The sequence below is a fragment of the Hypanus sabinus genome, chromosome 1, assembly GCF_030144855.1.
Source record: "Hypanus sabinus isolate sHypSab1 chromosome 1, sHypSab1.hap1, whole genome shotgun sequence".
Taxonomy (NCBI): Eukaryota; Metazoa; Chordata; class Chondrichthyes; order Myliobatiformes; family Dasyatidae; genus Hypanus; species Hypanus sabinus.
Window position 1 is genome coordinate 189,795,715 of NC_082706.1, and position 22,891 is coordinate 189,818,605.

The following is a 22,891-nucleotide window of genomic DNA, read 5'->3' on the forward strand; positions in this document are numbered from 1 at the left end:
GTGCTGATAGCTCATTTCACACTCTCAGCACCATCTGACTGATGAGCTTTCCCCTCATGTTCCGCTTAAACTTCTCAGCTTTCACACTTAACCCATGACCTCTAGTTGTAGTCCCACCCAACCTCAGTGGAAAAATCCTACCTGCATTTACCCTATCTATACCCCTCATAATTTTGTATATCTCTTATGAAATCTACTCTCAATCTTCTGTGTTCTAAAGAGTATAGAGTATAGAGTATTTGATCTTTCCTTATAACTCAGATCTTCTAGACTCAGTAGCATCCTTGTAAATTTTCTCTGCACTCTGTCAACCTTGTTTACATCCTTCCTGTAAGTAGCTGAGCAAAACTGCTCACAATACTCCAAATTAGGCCTCACCAATGTCTTATACAACTTCAACATAACATCCCATCTTCTGTACTCAATACATTGATTTATGAATGCCAATGTGCCAAAAGCTTTCCTTACAACCCTATCTACCTGTGACTCCACTTTCAACAAATAATGGACATGTATTCCCAGATCCTTTTGTTCTACCACTCACCTCACTGTTCTCCTGTTCATTGTTTAAGACCCACCTGGATGGTCTGACTGAAGTGCAAAACCTGTCAGCATTAAATTCCATCTGCCATTTTTCAGTCCATCCAGCTGATGCAGATCCCCCTGCAAGCCATGATAGCCTTCCTCGCTGTCCACTATACTCCCAATCTTGGTGTCATCCACAAATTTGCTGATCCAGTTAACCATATTATCATAGATCATTGATATAGATGACAAACAATAATGGACCCAGCACCGACCTCTGCAGCATTCCACTAATCATGGTCCTCCAGTCAGAGAGGCAACCCTCTACTACCACTCTCAAGATTCTCCCACGAAGCCAATGTCTAATCCAATTTACTACCTTTCCTGAATGCCGAATGACAGAGCTTTCTTGACCAGCCTCCCATTTGGAACCTTGTCAAATGCCTTACTTAAGTCCATGTAGACTGCCGTTCTTTCATCCATTTTCTTGGTAACTTCCTCGAAAAACTCTGTAAGACTGATTAGACCTGACCTACCACACATGCTGACTACCTTTAGTCAGTCCGCGTCCATCCAAATGCTTATATATCCGGTCGCTTAGAATTCCTTCCAATAACTTTCTCACTACTAATGTCAGACTCACTGGCCTATAATTTCCAGTTTATGTTTAGAGCCTTTTTTAACAGTGGAGAAATATAAGCCAGTGTCCAATCCTCTAGTACTGATCTTGTCACTAAGGATATTTTAAATACTTGTGCAAGGCCCCTGCAATTTCTACACTTGGCTCCCTAGGGTTTGAGGGAACACCTTGCCAGGCCCTGGGGATTTATCCACTCTGACTTGCCTCAGGGTGGCAAGCACCTCCTCCTCGGTAATCTCTACAGGGTCCACAAAGTTGATGCTGCTTTATCTCACTTCTACAGACTTCGTATCCATCTGCTGTGGCTGTTCACCTGAAGAATAAGTATATAGGTTTGGATACTGTCGAAGGGGATGACCTACAAGGGGGCAGCTGCAGTGACTGGATTGTTGGGAATGAGTCTGGTGATGTGGCTCAGAAGAGAAGGGAGGTGAAGAGGACTGCAGTAGTAATCGGAGATGCCAGAGTCAGAGGAATGGAGGTGAGATTCTGTGGATGGTATGCCATCTCTCAGGTGCCAAGGTCACAGATGTCTCTGAGCGGGGGAGGGCGAGCAGCCAGAAGTCTTGGGAAATAATGGTACTAATGACAATAGGTAGGAAAAGTAAGAAGGTCCAGAAGAGAGATTTTAGGGAAAAGGTGGAACTCCAGGGCAGCAATGTCTGGATTGCTGCCAGTGCCACGCACCATTGAGGGTTAGAATAGGAGCATTTGCCAGATTAATATGTGGCTGAGGAACTGGAGCTGGGGACAGGGTTTCCAATACTGGATCGTTGGGATCTCTTCTGGGGAAGGTACAGCCTGCACAAAAGGGTCGAGCACCAACTGAACCCGAGGTGGTTAGCTTTGCTAGGGAGAGCTGTTCGGGAGAGTTTGAACTAATTTAGTAGGGGATAAGAATCAGGGTGATCAGACTGAGAATGGGGTAGTTGATTTACAAACAGAGGCAGTATGTAGTGAGACTGCTAGCAAAGAGAGGCTGATGACAGGGCAAAATTGCAGTCAACAGGATGATTTACAATGTAAAAAGGGACAAAATCAAGAAGGGTGATGAATACAGGACTGAATGCACGCAGTACAAGACGCAAGACCATAACATTTAGGAGCAGAATTAGGCTGTTCAGCCCACTGAGTCTGCTCTGCCATTCCATCTTGACTAATCCCAAATCCCACTCAACCCCATGCACCTGTCTTCTTGCCACATCCTTTGATATTAACCAACCAGGAAACTATCAATTTCCGCCTTAAATATACGCATGGACTTGGCCTCCACTACAGTCTGTGGAAGAGCATTCCACAGATTCACTACTCTCTGGCTAAAAAAAATCCTTCTTTCCTCTGTTCTAAAGGGTTGCCACGCAATTGTGAGGCTGCATCCTCTCCGCATCCACCCTATCTAGTCCTTTCAACGTTCGGCGGGTTTCAAAGAGATCTCCTGCATTCTTCTAAATTCCAGTGCTGGCAACCACTCTTCTTATGTTAACCCCTTCATTCCCAGAATCATCCAGTGAACCTCCTCTGGACTCTCACCAATGACAACACATTAGCAGTCCAATAGCTACTCTTGATATGGAATAAGATTGATTAACTTGCAGTACAGTAAGAGTTTGGCAGGTGTGGTGTCTTGATAGCTGGGAGTTTATCATCTAGGGAAAGGATTGTATTGAAAGGACAGGCAGGTAGGCAGAGGGGGTGGGTGGCTCTGTTGGTAAAAATGAAATCAATTCCTTAGAAAGAAGTGACATAGTTTCCAAAGGTGTGGAGTCCTTGTGGATAGAGCAAAGAAACTGCAAGGGTAAAAATTCCCCAATGGGAGTTATATACAGGCTTTTAAATGGATGTGGACCACAAGTTACAACAGGAGATTAAAAAAAGACATGTCAAAAGGGCAACGTTACCAAATACATGGGGGATTTAAATTTACAGGTGGATTGTGAAAATCAGTTTGGTGCTGGATCTCTAGAGGGGCAATTTGTAGAATGCCTATTTTAGAGCAGCGTATGGTTGGGCCCACTAGGGGATGAGCTGATCTGGATTGGGTGTTGTTCAATGAACCAGAATTAATTAGAGAGCTTAAGGTAAAGGAACCCATAGGGGTGGGAGAGGGTGATCATAATATGATCAAATTCACTCCGAAATTTGAGAAGGAGAAGCTAAAGTCAGGTGTATCAATATTCCAGTCGAGTACAGGAATTAGAGGCAAGAGAGAGGAGCTGGCCAAGGTTGATTGGAAGGGGACACTAGCAGGGATGATGGCAGGGCAGCAAGAGCTGGAATTTTTGTGAGGAATTCGAAAAGCACTCCATAGGTACATCCTAAAGAAGTAGTGGTATTCTAAAGGCAGGACAAAGCAACCATGGCATTCAAAGCCAGCACAAAAGCCAAAGTGAGAGAGATATAATAGAGAGGAAAAAAAAGTAGGAAGTTAAGAGAATTATGAAGCTTTAAAAAACAACAGAAGACAACTAAAAAAGTCAAAGATGGAAAAGAGGGAATACAAAGGAGAGCTAGCCAATAATAGTTTCTTCAGATATATAAAGAGTTAAGGAGAGGAAATTGATGCTGGGGAGGTAGTAATTGGAGACAAGGAAATGGCAGATGAACTGAATAAGTATTTTGCATCAGTCTCCACTATGAAAGACACCAGCAGTATGCCGGAAGTTCAACAGTGTCAGGGGGCAGAAGAAAATAAAGATGTTGTTACGGGGGAGGGGGGGGGGTGCCTGGAAGGCCTGAGTCACCTGGACCAGATAGTCTACACCCAAGGGTTCTGAAAGAGGTGGCTGAAAAGACCATGGAGGCATTAGTAATGATCTTTCAAGGCTCAATAGATTCTGACATGGTTCTGGAAGACTAGAAAATTGCAAATGCCGTTCGATGAAGGGAGAGGGACAGCAGAAAGGCAGAAGTCAAACCTCAGTGGTTGGGAAGATGTTGGAGTTGATTGTTAATGATGTGGTTTTGAGGTACTTAGAGGCAAATCATAAAATAGGCAAAAGTCAGCATGGTTTCTTTAAGGGAAAATCTTGCCTGACAAATCTGTTGGAATTCTTTGAAGTAGTAATAAGCAAGACAGATAAAGGAGAATCAGTGGATGTTGTGTACTTGGATTTTAAGAAGGCCTTTATAACGTGCCAAACGTGAGGCTGTTTAACAAGTTGAGAACCTATAGTATTACAGGAGAAACACTAACACGGATAGAGCAGTGGCTGATTGGCAGGAGGCAAAGAGTGGGAATTAAGAAAGCCTTTTCTGGTTGGCTGCCAGTGACTAATGGTGTTCCACATGGGTCTGTGTTGAGACCGCTTCTTTTTACATTATATATCAATGATTTGAATGACGGAATTGATGGCTTTGTGGCCAAGTTTGTGGATGATACAAAGATGTGTGGAGGGGCAGGTAGTGTTGAGGAAGCAGGAAGGCTGCAGAAGGACTTAGACAAATTAGGAGAATGGGCAAAGAAGTGGCAAATAGAATACAGTGTCAGGAAGTGTATGGCCATGCACTTTGGTAGAAGAAATAAAAGCATTGACTATTTTCTAAATGGAAAGAAAATTAAAAAATTTGAGGTGTAGAGGAACTTGGGAGATTTGGTACAGGATTCCCTAAAGGTTAATTTGCAGGTTGAGACAGTGGTGAGGAAGGGAAACTGAATCTCAGTTTGTATATGGTGATACCTAAGTACTTGAATAATAAATTTACTTTGAACTTTGAAACAACATTAACAAAAAGCTGTAATTCAACACTTAACCCTGCAAAGCGATATTTTTGAAGATTTTCAGCCAACTAAACCACAGTAAATTACAAGGGAAGGCAACATACAATAAAGTTTTGATTGCCTATCAAATATGACTGGCTCCAAAAGCATTTTAAATGTAACAATTGGTCTTTAAAGGCTGTACTGTTCATATCCTGAAACGTAGTTACAATTTCTCAGGTACAGACATTCACGTGGAACTGAATATTTCCCCGGCAACGAAGATTTTTTTTATAAAACTCCAGCTTGTGATTAAAAAAAGAACCACAGCTGTAACTGATTCAATAGGTGATACTGAGGAAGAAAAAAAAATTTCTAAAGAGCTTCCTTTCCCTCTTGGCTACAAGATCACCAGCATTGAAAACATCTGACTGTAAGTGGGGAAAATATTTCTACAAAGCCTTAGATGGAAGCAAATGTTGCTGAGTTGCAGTTTTCATGGAATGTTTTCCAGGTCACAGCTCCTCAAATACTAGTAAAAAGCAAGAAAAAAACCACATAATCCCACTTGATTAGAAACAGAGCACATAGCATTCAGTCACCATTAAAAAAAAACTCTGAGAATGATGTTGGATAGAGTTGTGCACTGCCCCAAGCAAGAACTACTAAAAATCCCAGAGACCTTTCCATGTGGTGTAAAAATAGGCTCCGATTTAGTCACTGCAAAATTGTGGGACTGGTACACAATTTTATCCCTAAGTCACACAGGGATAGTGTCAATAACACAAATAAAGTTTGCTCAGCATACAAGCAACCCTTGCATTAAGGACATTCAGTTTACTGAAATCTGACATTACAGAATACACCAACCCTGCCACATAACCAGCTTCATATTACGGACAAGTCATAATATGGCTGGTAATGTAGGAACACAACCCCTGCAGTGTAGGGGCCAGTTGGACAACAGACTTCTCTTTCCAATGAGCTAGAATAATCTTAACAGTCCTTGCTATGTTTTGTAAATTCAAAACATTAAACTAATTCACAGAAAAACCCAGGAGTCCGAAAATACCAGTTAAACTCTAAGATTACTTTAAGCACCATGCACAGATATCATGTGGTATTGTGATGATGTCGGCAATTTATACATATAACTGTAAAATGAATTATTTAAACAAACCAGAATGCTTAATCATGCAAGGTATATACTTAAATATTACTGAAATATTAAATACACAACAGTCCTCTGCACTTTCATGTCCACCCTTGCAAAAATGTAGATTGTGGTCACACAATACTGCTGGAGTCAAAATCTATTTTTTTGAAATAAAAATAGTAAATATTGAAAATACTCAAGTCATGTAGCATCTGCAGAAAGAGAAAGTTATAATTTCAGAGCAATGACATTCACCAGCACTAGAATTAAAATTTTTGACACAGGAATAATCCCATTTATAGCAATAAGTATGCAACAGCAATAGATTTTTAAGGAGCCACACCTATAATTTAAAGTAATGTCTCTAAAGGAAATATATCCTGCAGTAACTTAATAACATCAAGGAATAGCCCCAATTATGTGAAAGATTATAGCTGATGACAACTTTTTCGAAACTGTTTCTTCCTATCATCTGATTTTCAAATTTTAATTCTTACTTTGCTGTTTCCACAATTCAAATGACAGGTTTCTTTAAGTTACATCAAACAAGACAATTAGCAGTAATTGTTGGTTTGTGTGGTTCCTTAACTTTGTCATAGCTGGGGGAGGTAATGGGGATAAGCTCCCACTACTCATTAAATGCTCCCAACAGCACGAGTCTCAAATAGCCTCTGGTAACTAAGTCCAGCTCCTGGGGAGCTTGCTGCTTGGGAAATAGCTTGCTCTCCATATTGTACTGCCCTGGCTTGCATATTTCTCCAAAGCTGACTTGTTTTAACTGACTTAATTATACACCGGGCTACAAAGAGGGTAGTCAAAAGTACCCACACATCTCCAGCTTACCCGTCTTCAAGTACATACAATATATACAGCAAGGTGCCAGAAAAAGGCCAGCAATATCATGAAGGAAAAATCCATTGATAAAATCCAAAACCGTGCTGCTCGCTTTGTGCTAAACGATTACAGCAGGAAATCCAGTGTTACCAACATGCTCTCTAACCTTCAATGGGAACCACTTGAAAATTGACGTACTAAACTACGATTAATCCTCATTTTCAAAGAAGGTCACAACATCACTCCATCAAACACCCAAATTCATCACAGGGTCAGTTCAACTCGACAGCAAACTGGACCTCACATACTGAAAGCCCCTTCATTCAACAAGATTTGCTACCAGTACCTCCTCGACCCAAGATCAACAAGAGAGTGGAATCTTCTGCTCAGCATTTCTGACATTAATATTTTTAAAGTCAGATTCAATCAAACCAATTTAGGGGATCTAGTCAAAAAAAGCTCACTCTACAATTTAACTCTCACACCGTTCACATCGACTGCACATTATAATAGGCGTCTGACAGTGCTTGCGCAGTACCGAGCAGAATCAGAAGCCTCCTACCCACCCATGCTCATGTACTGTTTCTCCCACTCCCATCAGGGAAGAGGCTATAGAATATCCATACCAGCAGATTCAAGACCAGTTAACTTCCCCAAGCAACAAGATTGATCAACACCTCCACCCACTAACCCACCCCTCCACACCCGTCACCACCACGATATTCCCATTTCCTGTCAGACTTCACTGACATACGGACATTACTGTGCCTAGCATCACTTTATGTAAATACAAGCAATGCATACAAGCTATCTCATTGTTTATATTTATTGCGTTTTTAAAAAATTTGTGTTATCTTAGTGTTTTTTTTTGCACTGCATTGAACTCCAAGTAAAAATTATTTTGTTCTCCTTCACAATTGTGTATCGGAAATGAAATTAAACATCCTTGAATTATAATCCATAATACTGGAAATCTCAAGCACCTTGACACATCAGTTTGAAGTTAACTAGGCCTCAGGCCTCATTCAGGATTTATGCTAGCTGAGCTTCTGGGCAAGATGCATATGGGCAAAGATTAGAATTAGGACAACAAGGCTGACATCAGCTGGATGCCAGTGTGGAGTGGGCACATCTCAGCAGGGCCTTGCAAGTGGACAAGAAGATGAAGCTTAGGCTTTCCTGAGGAAAGCAGAGGAGCAGCCTAGTCCTCCAGGCCCATCGACTAAACTAGGCCACTGCTGAAATAAGCCATTTTAGAAAAGAGCATACTTGTGAGGCACAAATTTATGTGCCAAAGGGAGACTGTGAAGACTTGTATGCACAGACTAAAGAAATTTGGAAATTCCAGAACTCAGATCCTTTGAATGGGTTAATAGCGCCTAATGGTGTCTCCTTTGCTTGCATCTTCAGAAACAATTCTTTTTCTATTTTTAATATCTCTATTTTTCCCCTTTCAGGGTTCTTTTAGAAACCCTGACCTGGAGTTACATGCTGACTATGGTTATTTGCGGGAATGGGACTCGGGGTTTCACAACCGGCCGTTGTTCGGCACGGCAAGGGCTCAGCCCAAGAGCTTCACTCACCTTCGAAGGATCGGGTTGTCAAGTCAAAACCAGCAAGGGCAAAGCATCCTCCTGGGCTGGTAACCCAACCGCCCTAAACCACTAACACACAGTACTATCTAATAAAGACACTGCAGTTACACGGTTAACTCATTTGGCGCCTCTAAAACCCATCATCTTTACTAACATGGCCAGCAGATAATTGCACACCTGCCCAAATTGGAAATATAGTCATGATTCCTTCATTGCTGCTGGGTGTAAATGTAAGAATTCTTTCTACGATTTGGAGTAATATTGAACATTTTTTTCCAAAAGGGGACACCACTCTCTTCATGCAATTCATATTGGGTAATAAATGACTTTGAGGTGGGTTACAAAAGGACTTTGGTCATTTTCTGAAATTATGTTCTATGTTCTTCTTAAAATCCAAGTACACAACATCCACTGATTCTCCTTTATATATCTTGCTTATCACTACTTCAAAGAATTCCAACAAATTTGTCAGGCAAGATTTTCCCTTAAGGAAACCATGCTGACTTTTGCCTATTTTATCATTTGCCTCCAAGTACCAGTAAGTACTAAGTACCAGTTTGAGTCAGTATAGGTGGAAGTCAGGAACAGGGAGGGAGCAGTTACTCTACTAGGGGGTATTCTATAGGCCCCCCTGGTAGCAGCAGAGATACCGAGGAGCAGACTGGGAGGCAGATTTTGGAAAGGTGCAAAAATAACAGGATTGTTATCATGGGTGACTTTAACTTCCCTAATATTGATTGGCACCTGATTAGTTCCAAGGGTTTAGATGGGGCAGAGTTTGTTAAGTGTGTCCAGGATAGATTCTTGTCACAGTATGTTGACAGGCCGACTAGGGGGAATGCCATACTAGATCTAGTATTAGGTAACAAACTGGGTCAGGTCACAGATCTATCAGTGGGTGAGCATCTAGGGGACAGTGATCACCTCTCCCTGACTTTTAGCATTATCATGGAAAAGGACAGAATCAGAGAGGACAGGAAAATTTTTAATTGGGGAAGGGCAAATTATGAGGCTATAAGGCTAGAACCTGCGGGTGTGAATTGGGATGATTGTTTTTGCAGGGAAATGTACATGGACATGTGGTCGATGTTTAAGGATCTCTTGCAGGAAGTTAGGGATAAATTTGTCCCGGTGAGGAAGATAAAGAATGGTAGGGTGAAGGAACTATGGGTGACAAGAGAAGTGGAAAACCTAGTCAGGTGGAAGAAGGCAGCATACATGAGGTTTAGGAAGCAAGGATCAGATAGGTCTATTGAGGAATATAGGGTAGCAAGAAAGGAGCTTAAGAAGGGGCTGAGAAGAGCAAGAAGGGGGTATGAGAAGGCCGTGGCGAGTAGGGTAAAGGAAAACCTCAAGGCATTCTTCAATTATGTGAAGAACAAAAGGATGACAGGAGTGAAGGTAGAACCAATTAGAAATAAAAGTGGGAAGATGTGCCTGGAGGCTGTGGAAGTGAGCAAGGTCCTCAATGAATACTTCTCTTCAGTATTCACCACTGAGAGGGAACTTGATGATGGTGAGGACAATATGAGTGAGGTTGATGTTCTGGAGCATGTTGATATTAAGGGAGAGGAAGTGTTGGAGTTGTTAAAATACATTAGGATGGATAAGTCCCCAGGGCCTGATGGAATATTCCCCAGGCTGTTTCACGAGGCAAGGGAAGAGATTGCTGAACCTCTGGCTAGGATCTTTATGTCCTCGTTGTCCATGGGAATGGTACAGGAGGATTGGAGGGAGGCGAATGTTGTCCCATTGTTCAAAAAAGGTAGTAGGGATAGTCCAGGTAATTATAGACCAGTGAGCCTTATGTCTGTGGTGGGAAAGCTGTTGGAAAAGATTCTTAGAGATAGGATTTATGGGCATTTAGAGAATCATGGTCTGATTAGGGACAGTCAGCATGGCTTTGTGAAGGGTAGATCATGCCTAACAAGACTGATAAGAGTTCTTTGAGGAGGTAACCAGGCATACAGATGAGGGTAGTGCAGTGGATGTGATCTACATGGATTTTAGTAAGGCATCTGACAAGGTTCCACACGGTAGGCTTATTCAGAAAGTCAGAAGGCATGGGATCCAGGGAAGTTTGGCAAGGTGGATTCAGAATTGGCTTGCTTGCAGAAGGCAGAGGGTCGTGGTGGAGGGTGTACATTCAGACTGGAGGGTTGTGACTAGTGGTGTCCCACAAGGATCTGTTCTGGGACCTCTACTTTTTGTGGTTTTTATTAACGACCTGGATGTGGGGGTAGAAGGGTGGGTTGGCAAGTTTGCAGACGACACAAAGGTTGGTGGTGTTGTAGATTGTGTAGAGGATTGTCGAAGATTGCAGAGAGACGTTGATGGGATGCAGGAGTGGGCAGATGGAGTTCAACCCGGAGAAGTGTGAGGTGGTACACTTTGGAAGGACAAACTCCAAGGCAGAGTACAAAGTAAATGGCAGGATACTTGGTAGTGTGGAGGAGCAGAAGGATCTGGGGGTACATGTCCACAGATCCCTGAAAGTTGCCTCACAGGTAGATAGAGTAGTTAAGAAAGCTTATGGGGTGTTAGCTTTCATAAATCGAGGGATAGAGTTTAAGAGACGTGATGTAATGATGCAGCTCTATAAAACTCTGGTTAGGCCACACTTGGAGTACTGTGTGCAGTTCTGGTTGCCTCACTATAGGAAGGACGTAGAAGCACTGGAAAAGGTACAGAGGAGATTTACCAGGATGCTGCCTGGTTTAGAGAGTATGGTTTATGATCAGAGATTAAGGGAACTAGGGCTTTTCTCTTTGGAGAGAAGGAAGATGAGAGGAGACATGATAGAGGTGTACAAGATATTAAGAGGAATAGACGGAGTGGACAGCCAGCGCCTCTTCCCCAGGGCACCACTGCTCAGTACAAGACAACATGGCTTTAGGGGATATTAGAGGAAGGTTTTACACTCAGAGAGTTGTTGGTGCGTGGAATGCACTGCCTGAGTCAGTGGTGGAGGCAGATACACTAGTGAAGTTTAAAAGACTACTAGACAGGTTAATGGAGGAATTTAAGGTGAGGTGTTATATGGGAGGCAGTGTTTGAGGGTGGGCACAACATTGTGGGCTGAAGGGCCTGTAATGTGCTGTACTATTCTATCTTCTATGTTCTCATTACTGCAGGTCATCATTATTCAAAGTGCTTCATATCATGGTCTTTTACACATCCTATTCATCGCCTGTACTCTTCTCTTAAAATAGTTCTGGTTGATTTATAGATACCACAATAATAGAATTTTAAAACCTCACAATATGTATAGATATATTTGACAAGAGATTTATTACTTCATAAAACTGTTCTCAAAGTGGCATCTGTCACCAACTCAACAACATCAGAAATGATTTCATGCAACAGTGTAGAAGGCCCAAGTAAACCTTTCTGGTTGTACAACTCTATATATTTATCTGTGTCTCAGTTAGCCTTTCCACCATACATTAAACCTGCTTGTTAAAAATAAGCAGAGTTTCAGAATTAAATTTAAGGGTAGCATACCAGGGAGAGTTCAACACAAGTCAAGTCACTTTTATTGTCATTTCAACCATAACTGCTGGTACAGTACATAGTAAAAATGAGACGACGTTTTTTTCAGGACCATGGTGTTACATGACACAGTACAAAAACTAGACTGAACGACGTAAAAAAACAACACAGAAAAAAACTACACTAGACTACAGACCTACCCAGGTCTGCATAAAGTGCACAAAACAGAGCAGGCATTACACAATATATGTGATCTAAGGTTTCATGAACCGTGCCGCAAAGGAGCAGGAAATGTTATCTCTCGTTTAAGATTATATTCATAATTATAAAGATCATGGAACAGGTTGCTGATGTGAACGTGAATAATCTCCTTACCTCAACTTCGCACGTATACTCAGAACCATCCAGAAGGGTAACTTTGCACAGCATGTTCTTTGGCTTTTTGACTACTTTCAGAGGAGATTTGGACAACTTGCTAGAAGAGGATTTTTGGGAGAGCTTGTCGTCCTCAGTCTGGAAGTCTTCCTGTTGTCCCACAGTAACTTTACCAGAAGCTCCGTCCGCCTCTTTCTCACATTCACCGGTCTAATCATGATTAGGTAATTAGTCTCTTATTAGCATGATCCATCCAAAAACTCAATGTTTAGTGCAAACTATATAATGTTACTCACATTTTCCTCACAAGCATCATTTAACTGTAAAAATGTTTTAAAACCAAATTTACTAAGATCAATTTCACTTTTATCTGCAAGTATTTAATGAGAAGTCTGGGAAAAGGATTTCTAAAGATCAAAAATAAATAAGTAATTAAATCAAAATAGTACAGCAAAAGATATAGTTTACTGTCTCCCATTATACCTATGCCAGCTCTTCACCAGAGCAACCTAAAATTAATACTATCATCGCACCTTTCCTACCACTGCTCCCTCCTCAGTATCATGCAGGCAGCATCTTCATCCATGGATTAAATTATCTTGTTTACTTGTTTAGTTATAATTTTCAATTTGGATGACCCTCACTACTAATTTCTCAATGAGAAAAGAAACTACTTTTGTTTCATTGGAACAATCTTTAGCATGTTGTTAAAACTTAGCATTTTCAGAATTACTATTGTATAAGCTGTATTTCTTAATGCAATAATATTATTTACTGTTGATTGTCTCAAGGGATTTTGTGGTAGAAAGATTTTTTTTAAAATTTGACCTATACCTCACTTAATTACCTTCTTTTAATATTAAGCTGCCATCTAGGCAGCAGACACAAAATGCTGGAGAGACTCAGCAGGTGAAGCAGTATATATGAAGAGGAATAGAGTCGACGTTTCGGGAAGAGACCCATCGTCTGGGTCTTGGCCCGAAGCATTGATTTGTTATTCATCTCTATAAGATGCTGTCTGATTCTGAATTCCTTCAGAATTTTGTGTGTGTGTTACGCTGGATTTCCAGCATCTGCAGAATCTCTTGCAGAAGAATGGGTTTTTAAACATTTGTGGGTCAGCTGATATGCACTCATCCAAGGAACAGACATTTCCAGTCAGTTAAGGAAGCACTCAGTTTAACTGGTGAGAAACACCGAACAGGCAGGCAGATGAGCGTGCACGAGTTCAGTCAGCATAGACTCAATGCACCGAATCACCTCCTGCAGTATCACAAATCCAAGTACACACCCTGCCTGCTTCGCTTCAGCCGATGTTCAAAATATTCTCTGGAGCTACAGTTTATCATGCCTTATTTTATCCTGGGGCATCTTCACTTAAAGGCTTGAATGTCACTTTTACTTAGAGGGTGACAAATGTTCAAAAAGTTGCTCTAACAGTGACCTAAAGTCCTATTTGACATTGAGCTTGTTAATTCTAATATTCTTGTATAACCACCATTGAACATTTGCAGAGAGTGCTGCCACAAGAAAGCAGCACCCAACATAGACACCCACCAGCCAAGGCCATGCTCTTTTCATGTTACTATAATCGGGCAGAACATATAGGAGCGTTAGGTCCCGCACCATCAGGCTCAGGAATAGTTATTACCCTTCAATCATCAGGCTCCTGAACCAGCGTGGATAACTTCACTCACCTCAACTCTGAACAAACTCACCTTCAAGGACTCTACAACTCATGCTATCAGTATTATTTATTTTTTTATTTGCACCACTTCTCTTTTGCATAGTTGTTTGTCAGTTTTATGTATAGTCTTTAATAAATTACATTGTATTTAAAAAAATTTTCCTGTAAATACCTGAAAGAAAATGGATCTCAAAGCAGTATATGATAACATATTGTATGTACTTTGAGAACAAATTTACTTTGACTTTGAATGTATTCTCTAAATCCTACCTCACTTTTGCAGCATAAAGTTGCAATATCATATTTAATACCGGAACAAAAGGGGAGACCCAATACTGTTCAAAAACACTAACATTTTATCTCTTCTAATTAAAGTAATTCACCTGACTCCATAGTACATATATTTTTATTCAGACTGTTATAATTCATAGTCATTAGTATTGGAGTGCCCCATGAAACGTCAAAGGCACACAAAACAAAAAAACCCTGCAGGCGTCACACGAACAGCTTCAGAAACATCTGAGCACAAATATATGGGTGATCTCCATCTAACCAGACATACACGTGCAACCAAATCACAAAGCAAGGTTTCCATTCTAAACCACATCATAGATGGAGACCATAAAGAAGGTGGAAAACACTCATTTCCAACAATAAGAAATGGAAGCCAATGACCTGGTCTAAACTCCAATAGCACAGGAGCAAGACATTACTCCCTGCAGCTCTCCTTCCCCAAGCCTTGGAGAAACCATTTCATTCCCCTTGATCTAAGTATTGCCTGGAGTTACAGAAAAGTACAGCACAGAAACAGATCTTTTGGCCCACCTAATTCACGCTGAAACCATAGAAACTGCTTATTCCCATCGACCTGCAGCGGGACCATAGCCCATCATACTCCTATCTTCCATGTATCCATCCAAACTTCTCTTTGGATTGAAATCGAGCTTGTCCTGGCAGACTGTTCTACTAAACAGGACACTTGCCCAAATTAAACTAAATGTAGTACAGGTAATTCTTTGACAGAGTCTGCACAGATACTCTCAAATTTCAGACAATTCAGTCCTCAGCCGTGGAAAGAAGTGGGGGGGGGGGGTTGGGTAAGCCCATCTACATTAATTGCGTACGAGTGTTTAATACTATAATAAATCAAGATGCATCAATTAAGTTTTCCATAAAAAGCTTGCGTGAAAACCTAGTTTTTTTAAAAAAAATCTACTTGAGAAATTAACTCTGCAGACAACAGGGAATTAATTTTCAGTCAGTTTGTAACCAAAAGCTGTCCAGATTGCCCAAAAAAGTAACCTCCTCAACATGTGTCACTGGATCCAAAAAGGTGGGGCAAAGTCTGCACACACACCTGCAAGATAAATGAAGGTTTTAAAAAGAGGGGCAAGGCTAGCATCTCAACCGGTATCTGAAGTTATAAAATGACCAAAATTGTTTACAATAAATTCTATTCTCTTGCATCACCTGCAAAAGAATGTACCACTTTCAGCTCGGGATTTGTTCCACCCTACAACTGTTTAATAGGAAACGGAAGCCTTTTTTATAGGTGTCACAAGTTTTACCTCACCGTGACATCAAAAGGGCAATCTGAGATTCACACATACAGGTGCTGCATGCGTACTTCTTTAATATGGCATCGACATAAGACTTAACTCCGGCATAGAGTTCAACACATTTCCTGCAAACAGAGCATTTATGTTGGCTGCACTTTCTCCCAATACTAAGAACTACTAAGCCTGAAGTAGCTAAAAAGGAATAATGTAAACCAACAACTTGCCTTCTCTTCCTTCTCAGAGGTATTGATTCCTGCCGGGGTCCCGTCTATCCCGTCTGCTTGCTGATTCTCAGCGCCCTCCTGTTGCTCGGTTACAGTCTCTTTCTTCTCAGAAGCTTCCTTCTGCTCTTGGTCCTGCTTTGATTCAGAATCTGTTCCCGGTTCGGTTGTCATGGTTGTGAATTATTCCTAGAAAACAAATTAATGAGGAAAATCAGTTCAGATTGTTTCATACAAACAAAGACTTTCATCTGAACATGAATAGGCACATGACACATGGATGATAGAAAAACAGAGAAGCATGCGGGAGGAAAGGGTTAGGTTGCTCTTGGAGTAGGTCAAGGGTCAGCACAACACAGTCGGCCAAAGGGCCTGCACTGTGCAATACTGTTTCATGTTCTATGAAGTTCAGTCTTGAAAGGGATAGGAGGAAATCAACCAGTACTGAGACAATACATGCCCCAAATAAAAACCCTTCACTTCTTTTTAAATAATAGCAGGAGAACTATGGGTCAGGGACGTTAACCTCTTGTTTTTTTTTTCTGTTCCCTACTCAAACATAATTGAGGGCATGGGTGTTAAAGCTAAAAAATTGACTTTGAATACTTCCAAATGAGGTTCCAGATATGAAGTAAGGGTGTTCAGAAAAATGAGAAAACAATCATAAACACTATTTCCCATTAAGATGCTGAGTAAAATTTGAAGCCTGGCCCAAATCTGAAGTCAAAAGAAAATGGAAGAGATGATGCCCATTCAGAGAAGCCACTTCGTGCTATCTTACATGTTAATAGCAAAATATTTCAACCAAAACCCTGACTTATACCTTTGATTACATGTAAACTTAGTCACACAAGCATTAGCTCTGTTGATGTTCACTGAAATCCTAACTCAGTTTTAGAGATTTTGAACAACATCCTCTCCCAAAGAATGTCTCAATTCCCATCAACTCTATTTCGCTATCCATTCCTATAAAAAGTAAATTGAACTTCCAAATTTCAGAGCAATCTCAAATTCCCCTCAACCTTCACGCTGTCAAAATAGACTTTACACTCTCTGCCATGCCTGTGATTGCATCCTTTAGACATTATGCCTCTACTCCTGATGCCCCAATGCTAGACACCTCTGTAGTTTCACCTCAGTCACAAACTCTTTCAGAACTTACATCTGTTCTCTCATTCAAATAAATGATATGTTTCCTTTTTTGAAAACCATGTTTATGTCCAACACTCTCCCTCTCTCGAGTTACAAAATTCCAATTCATCTTTGTCTAGAGCAGCCTTCATTCTACTTTTTACTGTGTTTTTCTCCAGCCTTTAATCTTGGCGGTGTCCTTTGCTTTTATTATTTTCACTGACTAACAATAATAATACAAAATAGACTGAAGCACTGAAATGCTTTGTTTAATGTAGGATTTGTTTTATCTAAAAGTAGCAAAATGTGGTCCAACAATTGTTCAAAATGCAACATAGTAAGTTGACAAAGATGACACTCCACTGTATCATCAGATTCTGGGAACACACACACACACACACACACACACACACACACAGAGTGCTGGAGGACCTCCAGATGAAAGGTCCCATTGAAGGGTCTCGGCTGATAAAACGTCGACAGAAGTGGCTTGACTAACTGAGTTCCTCCAGCATTTTGTGCGTGCTACACTGCATTATCAGAAGTGTTTTGTTTGAGTGAGGCTGTACCTTCAGGTACATGCAGAAGATCAAAATAAGCACTACTTCAGAGGTGACTATGGACATCATCCCTGGCCTTGTGGCTAATTTTTTTTTCTGTCACCCAACATTACTGGAAAAAAAGAGATTAGCAGGTAATTACTGCATTACTATCATGGAGCTCACTACCCACAATTGCTTGCTGTGATTACTACTCCTGCAAAAACAAAACTGCATTCAGTTTGTACTGTCTTAAGAGAGATAAATGAGTGATATAAAATCATACTTTTAAAAGAATTCACCACTGGAAACTCTTTAGCTCATTATATAAACATTCTAGGGACACAAGTAGTTTATTGAAAATTCAAATGATGCTTAAACCGTACTTCCAGGTTTATTTATGATTTGTAGTGTAATACTATAAATCCTACAAAAATCAATTCCCACAGCACTAAGTTCACTTATTATAAACATGCAGCACTGAATCCAGTCTACTCATTCATCAAATAGTCTATTTGGGAAAATAAACTTTCTTAATTATATTTGAACATACATATTGCATCAACCTACTATGTCAATAAAAACAAGAAATGTCAGACATCAAAGGACAATCTTAAGGTTGGGGGGTGGGGTAGGTGAGGAAGGGCTAATAGGCAAAGTGAGAAGTAAGTTTTTTTTAAACCCTAAGGTGTAGTACCTGTAATGGGTTACCAAGGATAGAGAAGCAGCAAGCAATCTGGAGGAGTTTATTAGCTTTTTAGATAGGCACAAGAATATGAAGGTAATGGAGGGATGAGAATAATACATAGGAGGAGGACCATTAGTATAAATTGGCACCAAGGTCAGCACAACATCCAGTGTTGTATTGTTCAATGATCTATGATCTTTATTCCCATGAGCTAATCAATTATACATCAAATTGTGATGGATATTCACTGTACAGGGCCATGAGGCCCTTTTTTGCCAAGCTCAGCTTTCTAACATAGCAGTTGACAATAGTAGAGATCAAAGAGTTTTCAGCAAGTTAAACTTCCCACATATATTCTTTGTTCAGCTTCTTGTCATAAAAGGGAGCCAACCTTCAGCTCTTAATTTAAACGGCAAGTTATAATCAGCCTGAAGTTAAAAAGATAACTTGGCAAACAAGCAGCACAGTCTATACAGGATGCTGGCCACAGCATGGGACTGGTTGCAGTGTAAGACAATGGGGTTATATTAATAGGGCTGTTTCAAACCAGACAACACTGACTAAGTTACTTAGTTCATGAAAGCTTGCAGACCAGATTGATACTATCACTTAGCTCATCAAATAGCTGATCTACTAACAGTTGGAAAATTTGTGTGCTCAGAAATTCTGCTTCACAGCATTAATTGTGTGCATCTGAGAACTCCACCAAAAGAAGCTTTTGGACTGTTAGACAGAAAGGTATCAGAAAAATAAATGAGAGTGAAGTCACCCAAATGGCAAAATAAACAGTATAAATGTTAGAAAGCTCTCAGTCTTTTGAGAAATGGTCAAAAAATATCAAGAATGACAGAAAGACAAGGGACTACAGTCCATTCCTCTGCCTTTGATTTCTGTGACGGACAAGTTATTCATCTGCAACTCGTTGGTATGTCTTTTTAGTTTAAAGGAATTGTACCCGTGTTTTGGAAATCTTTTGTTTTAGAAATCATTCATAATCTGGAAATCTTTTAGAAGATAGAAAACCTCTGAGTTTTAAATGTGTTTTAAGAATTTTGTCTAGATTTAAACATGTACCACTAAAAATAGATGGAACTGCATTTAAACAACTTTTTTTTTTAGCTGGAAGTATCTCCTCATTGATGGGGGCGGTGGACCCACTGTTCAAGTAGTGGTTTTTAGCAGCTAAATTCACCATGGAGGATTAACAGGGGAGCAAACTAGTCTTTGAAGGTAGCTACAGTATAAACTCCCTTTTGTGAAGGTATCTATAGCTATCTTAAAGAAAGACCTAATCTTTAAGTTTAGAACTTTGAGGTCAGCAAACCCAGTAGCATCACAAAATATATGAACAAAAAAATCATAGAGATGTGACAAATCTAAGTCACCAAAGAGATTAACATAATTTGAAACCTATGCAAAATTTCAACTTACTATTTTGCATTTTGGACAATTGTTGGACCCCATTTTGCTACTTTTAGATAAAACAAATCCTACATTAAACAAAGCATTTCAGTGCTTCAGTTTATTTTGTATTATTATTGTTAGTCAGTGAACATAATAAAGGCAAAGGACACCGCCAAGATTAAAGGCTGGAGAAAAACACAATAAAAAGTGGAATGAAGATTACTGCTTTCACAAATGAACAGTGAAGAGAAATAAATATAGAGCCGCGATGAGGATTTTAAATAAAACCCTCAAAAAATTTGTTTTGAAAATCAAATTTAATCTTCAATCTCATCAATAAATTTGTTTCCAGAGGTTGGAATTCAAATTTTTTTTAATAATAAAAACAGGGAAACTAGCTGTGACTAGAGATTTAAACAATATTTTTATTGGAATTGAGCAATACAATACAACCTTCAAATGTTCCCAGCATCTACCAATCAAACTATCTAATTGAGTTTTTGTATGCTTTTGAGATTTATGATCCACAAAAATCAGACATCCCTCAGATAAATTCTCAAGAGATTCTACAACTATATACTTGCCATGAAATATTCATCTGTAATACAACGTCAGAATTATCAGATGTTTTTGAAGTGTGATAAAATGCAATACAAAAGCTCATCTCACTATGATGGCTTTGTTATGGGGAAGAAAAACATCTATAGGGCTCTAGTAAAATAGGGACAGTGGATGTGCACACAGCCCTCAGAAACAGTCTGCCCATTGTGTTTAACGATATCAATATTGGTACTTTTAATAACATTTATAGAGTTGGGAAATGATGTGGTTTTCCTGTTGAGTTGACCATGCCCATTTTTATTGCAGATGTTTGGGCATCTCTCTCAGTCCCTGCCCCATACATTGCTTATGTTTACCCAAGTCTGCACAGATGCCTCAGCTCTGACAAATGTACAGACTTAGGCAAGACCATACACATAACCAGGGCTTGAATTTATCAATTTGAAAAAAGCAACTTAAATTGGCTTGTTATCATCACATGTAGTGAGGTTTTGTGAAAAACTGCTTTGCAAGCCACCATACAGAACATCTCATCACATCAGGGCTGCTCAGGTAGTACAAGGGAAAGACAACAACAGAAAGCAGGATAAAGTGTTAGAGTTACAGACAGTGCAGGAAGACATGACGGTGGAAGTAATTAATGAGGCAGATCGTGAGATCAGAGTCCATCTCATCACACTAGAGTACCATTCAACTGTCTTACAACAGTGGGGTAGAAGCTGTCCTTGAACTTGGCAGTACATGCTTTCAGACTTTTGTACCTTCTGCTCAATGGGGGGTGGTAAAAGAGAGTATGTCCAGTTTTAGTGGGGTCTTTGTTTATGCTAGGTCCTTCACCAAAAGGAATGAGAAGTACAGAGAGAGTCCATGGAGGGGAGGTTGGTTTCCATGACGTGCGAAGCTGTATCCACAACTCTCTGCAGTTTCTTAAGGTCTTTGACAGAGCAGTTGTCATCCAGAGTCTAAAACTAATCTGTTGTTCATCGAGTAATAATCATTCAGGGTGGAAAAAATTTTTTCCACACATTTATTTTTCAAAAGCTCTCCAGTCTGGAAAATTGATTTAAAACTCAACCTGTATAATTTAAGCACAAGAATGCAAATGCTAACATTAAGAAGATTGCCAGAAGTTAAGAGCATTGGAATATTAAACCAACTCAGCTGGAAACTTTATGAATTTAGGCTAATCAGATCCCATAAACTCACAAGGTAAGGCCGACCACAAATATTTTTTTAATTGTATTTAAGCCGAAGCATTTACCATGCAGTACTCAGCTGAAAATAAATACATATATGGAGCCTCCAATGAAAACAAAAAAGAAAACCTTTGTGGATCTAACTATATTGGATTTTCCTTATTGTGTTATAGTTTCATTTATTGTCCACATTCTTCCCTCCCCTCCCTTCTGCACTCCCTAAGTGCTCATAACCCCACACTCAGTAAGTCAAATTGCTGTGCCAATCCATCCTAACGAGGCACCACACTGGGGTGCATCACTCCTTGGCACCGGCTAAATGAGGCCATTAAAACTGGACCAGCTCCCCTGCTGCGATCTCTCATGCGGTTATTTACAGAATCCGCCAAGCAACTGCCCAACAGGTTAACTCTAACCGCACATTTTAAACAACACCCTGTTTCTGCTGTTTATATTTGTTGAGATACAGCACAGAACGGTCCTTTCCAGCCCTTTGAGCTGCACTGCCCACCAGCCCCTAGCTCATCAAGGGACAATTGACAATGACCAATTAACCCACCAACCGGCAGGCCTTTGGACTGTGCTCTGACAATTATTTCTTCAAGCACTCGTGCCTCAAAAGCAGCAGCTGAAACTTCCACGAGCTAGCACTGCATGTGACATACTAACCCAATACATCTTCCCTGGCGGGTGTGCCAGGTGATGCGGAGAGCTAGCAGAAGGAAGCAGGGCCCTTTCCAATGCTTCACTGCTCGGGGAATTGCGCAAACTCAATATTTAACAAAAAGTGAACTGTCTGATAATGCTCCAAAGCCACGGGAATGTGCAAACTTGCTGCTCAATCACGTGCGCCTGTACAACAATAATTCAACAGAGATGTAGCGCATCTCTAAGTGTGACATAAACCATGACCATCTGCAGCAGAACACTGCGTGGCAGCTGCTTTGCCCCACATCAAATTGGATTAGCTCTGGTGAATGCTCCGAATCCAAGAGTACACTTTCAGTTCCATACTCCCGAGAGGATTCCTGCTCCTATTTCAACAAGCCGGATGATTGGAACAAGAGTACTTAATGCAGGTCTCCGTGCCCTCATTACTATCCAGACATCTGCTCCACGGAGATAACTAGATACGGCCTTTTTGCAGAGGCATGCCTGGAATCGGCACAGATGTGTACCCTGCCTCAGAGAGCAGTCGCAGCCCATCCCCCCCCCCCACCCCCACCGGCGAATGGCAGAAGACCAGAGCCTGAACGCAAGGCAAGACAGGCACTGAAGCATCAAGCGTATTGAAAGTAGCCATGGGGCTAACTTATGATGCAAGATAAAAAGAAAAGGGCAGGCAATTCAAAGCCCCAGAGGCTCATTAGGAATGGCCAGCTTCCCTTGCCTTAAAAATGCATGCTACTGTAGAAATAAAACCACTGGAGAGAGGAAAGAGGCTAAAACACATCACACAATTGGTTTAATTTATTGCTTCTTTTTGCAGATTCTCAGTTGGTGCTGATTGAAGGTGACAATTCTTTTTTTAATTATTTAAAGTATGAAATACAGTAATTGAGATGCTCCTAACACAACCCAGGAATATGCA

General features: G+C 40.5%; 1 protein-coding gene across 10 annotated transcripts in view; it reads right to left on the bottom strand.

Annotated features, from left to right (window-relative positions):
• The window catches only part of epb41l3a (erythrocyte membrane protein band 4.1-like 3a), a 311,655-nt gene that overhangs the window by 119,760 nt on the left and 169,004 nt on the right, over window positions 1-22,891 (bottom strand). For 9 of the 10 annotated variants that reach the window (XM_059983609.1, XM_059983617.1, XM_059983630.1 and 6 more), the window contains 2 exons: window positions 15,785-15,970; window positions 12,315-12,524 (listed from right to left, as the gene is read on the bottom strand). In XM_059983609.1, coding sequence (XP_059839592.1) covers window positions 12,315-12,524; window positions 15,785-15,955 — 381 coding nt within the window. In that variant the 5' untranslated portion in view covers window positions 15,956-15,970. Of the gene's footprint in view, window positions 1-12,314; window positions 12,525-15,784; window positions 15,971-17,481; window positions 17,569-22,891 lie in introns of all 10 variants that reach the window. The other variant, XM_059983624.1, reaches the window with a different exon arrangement.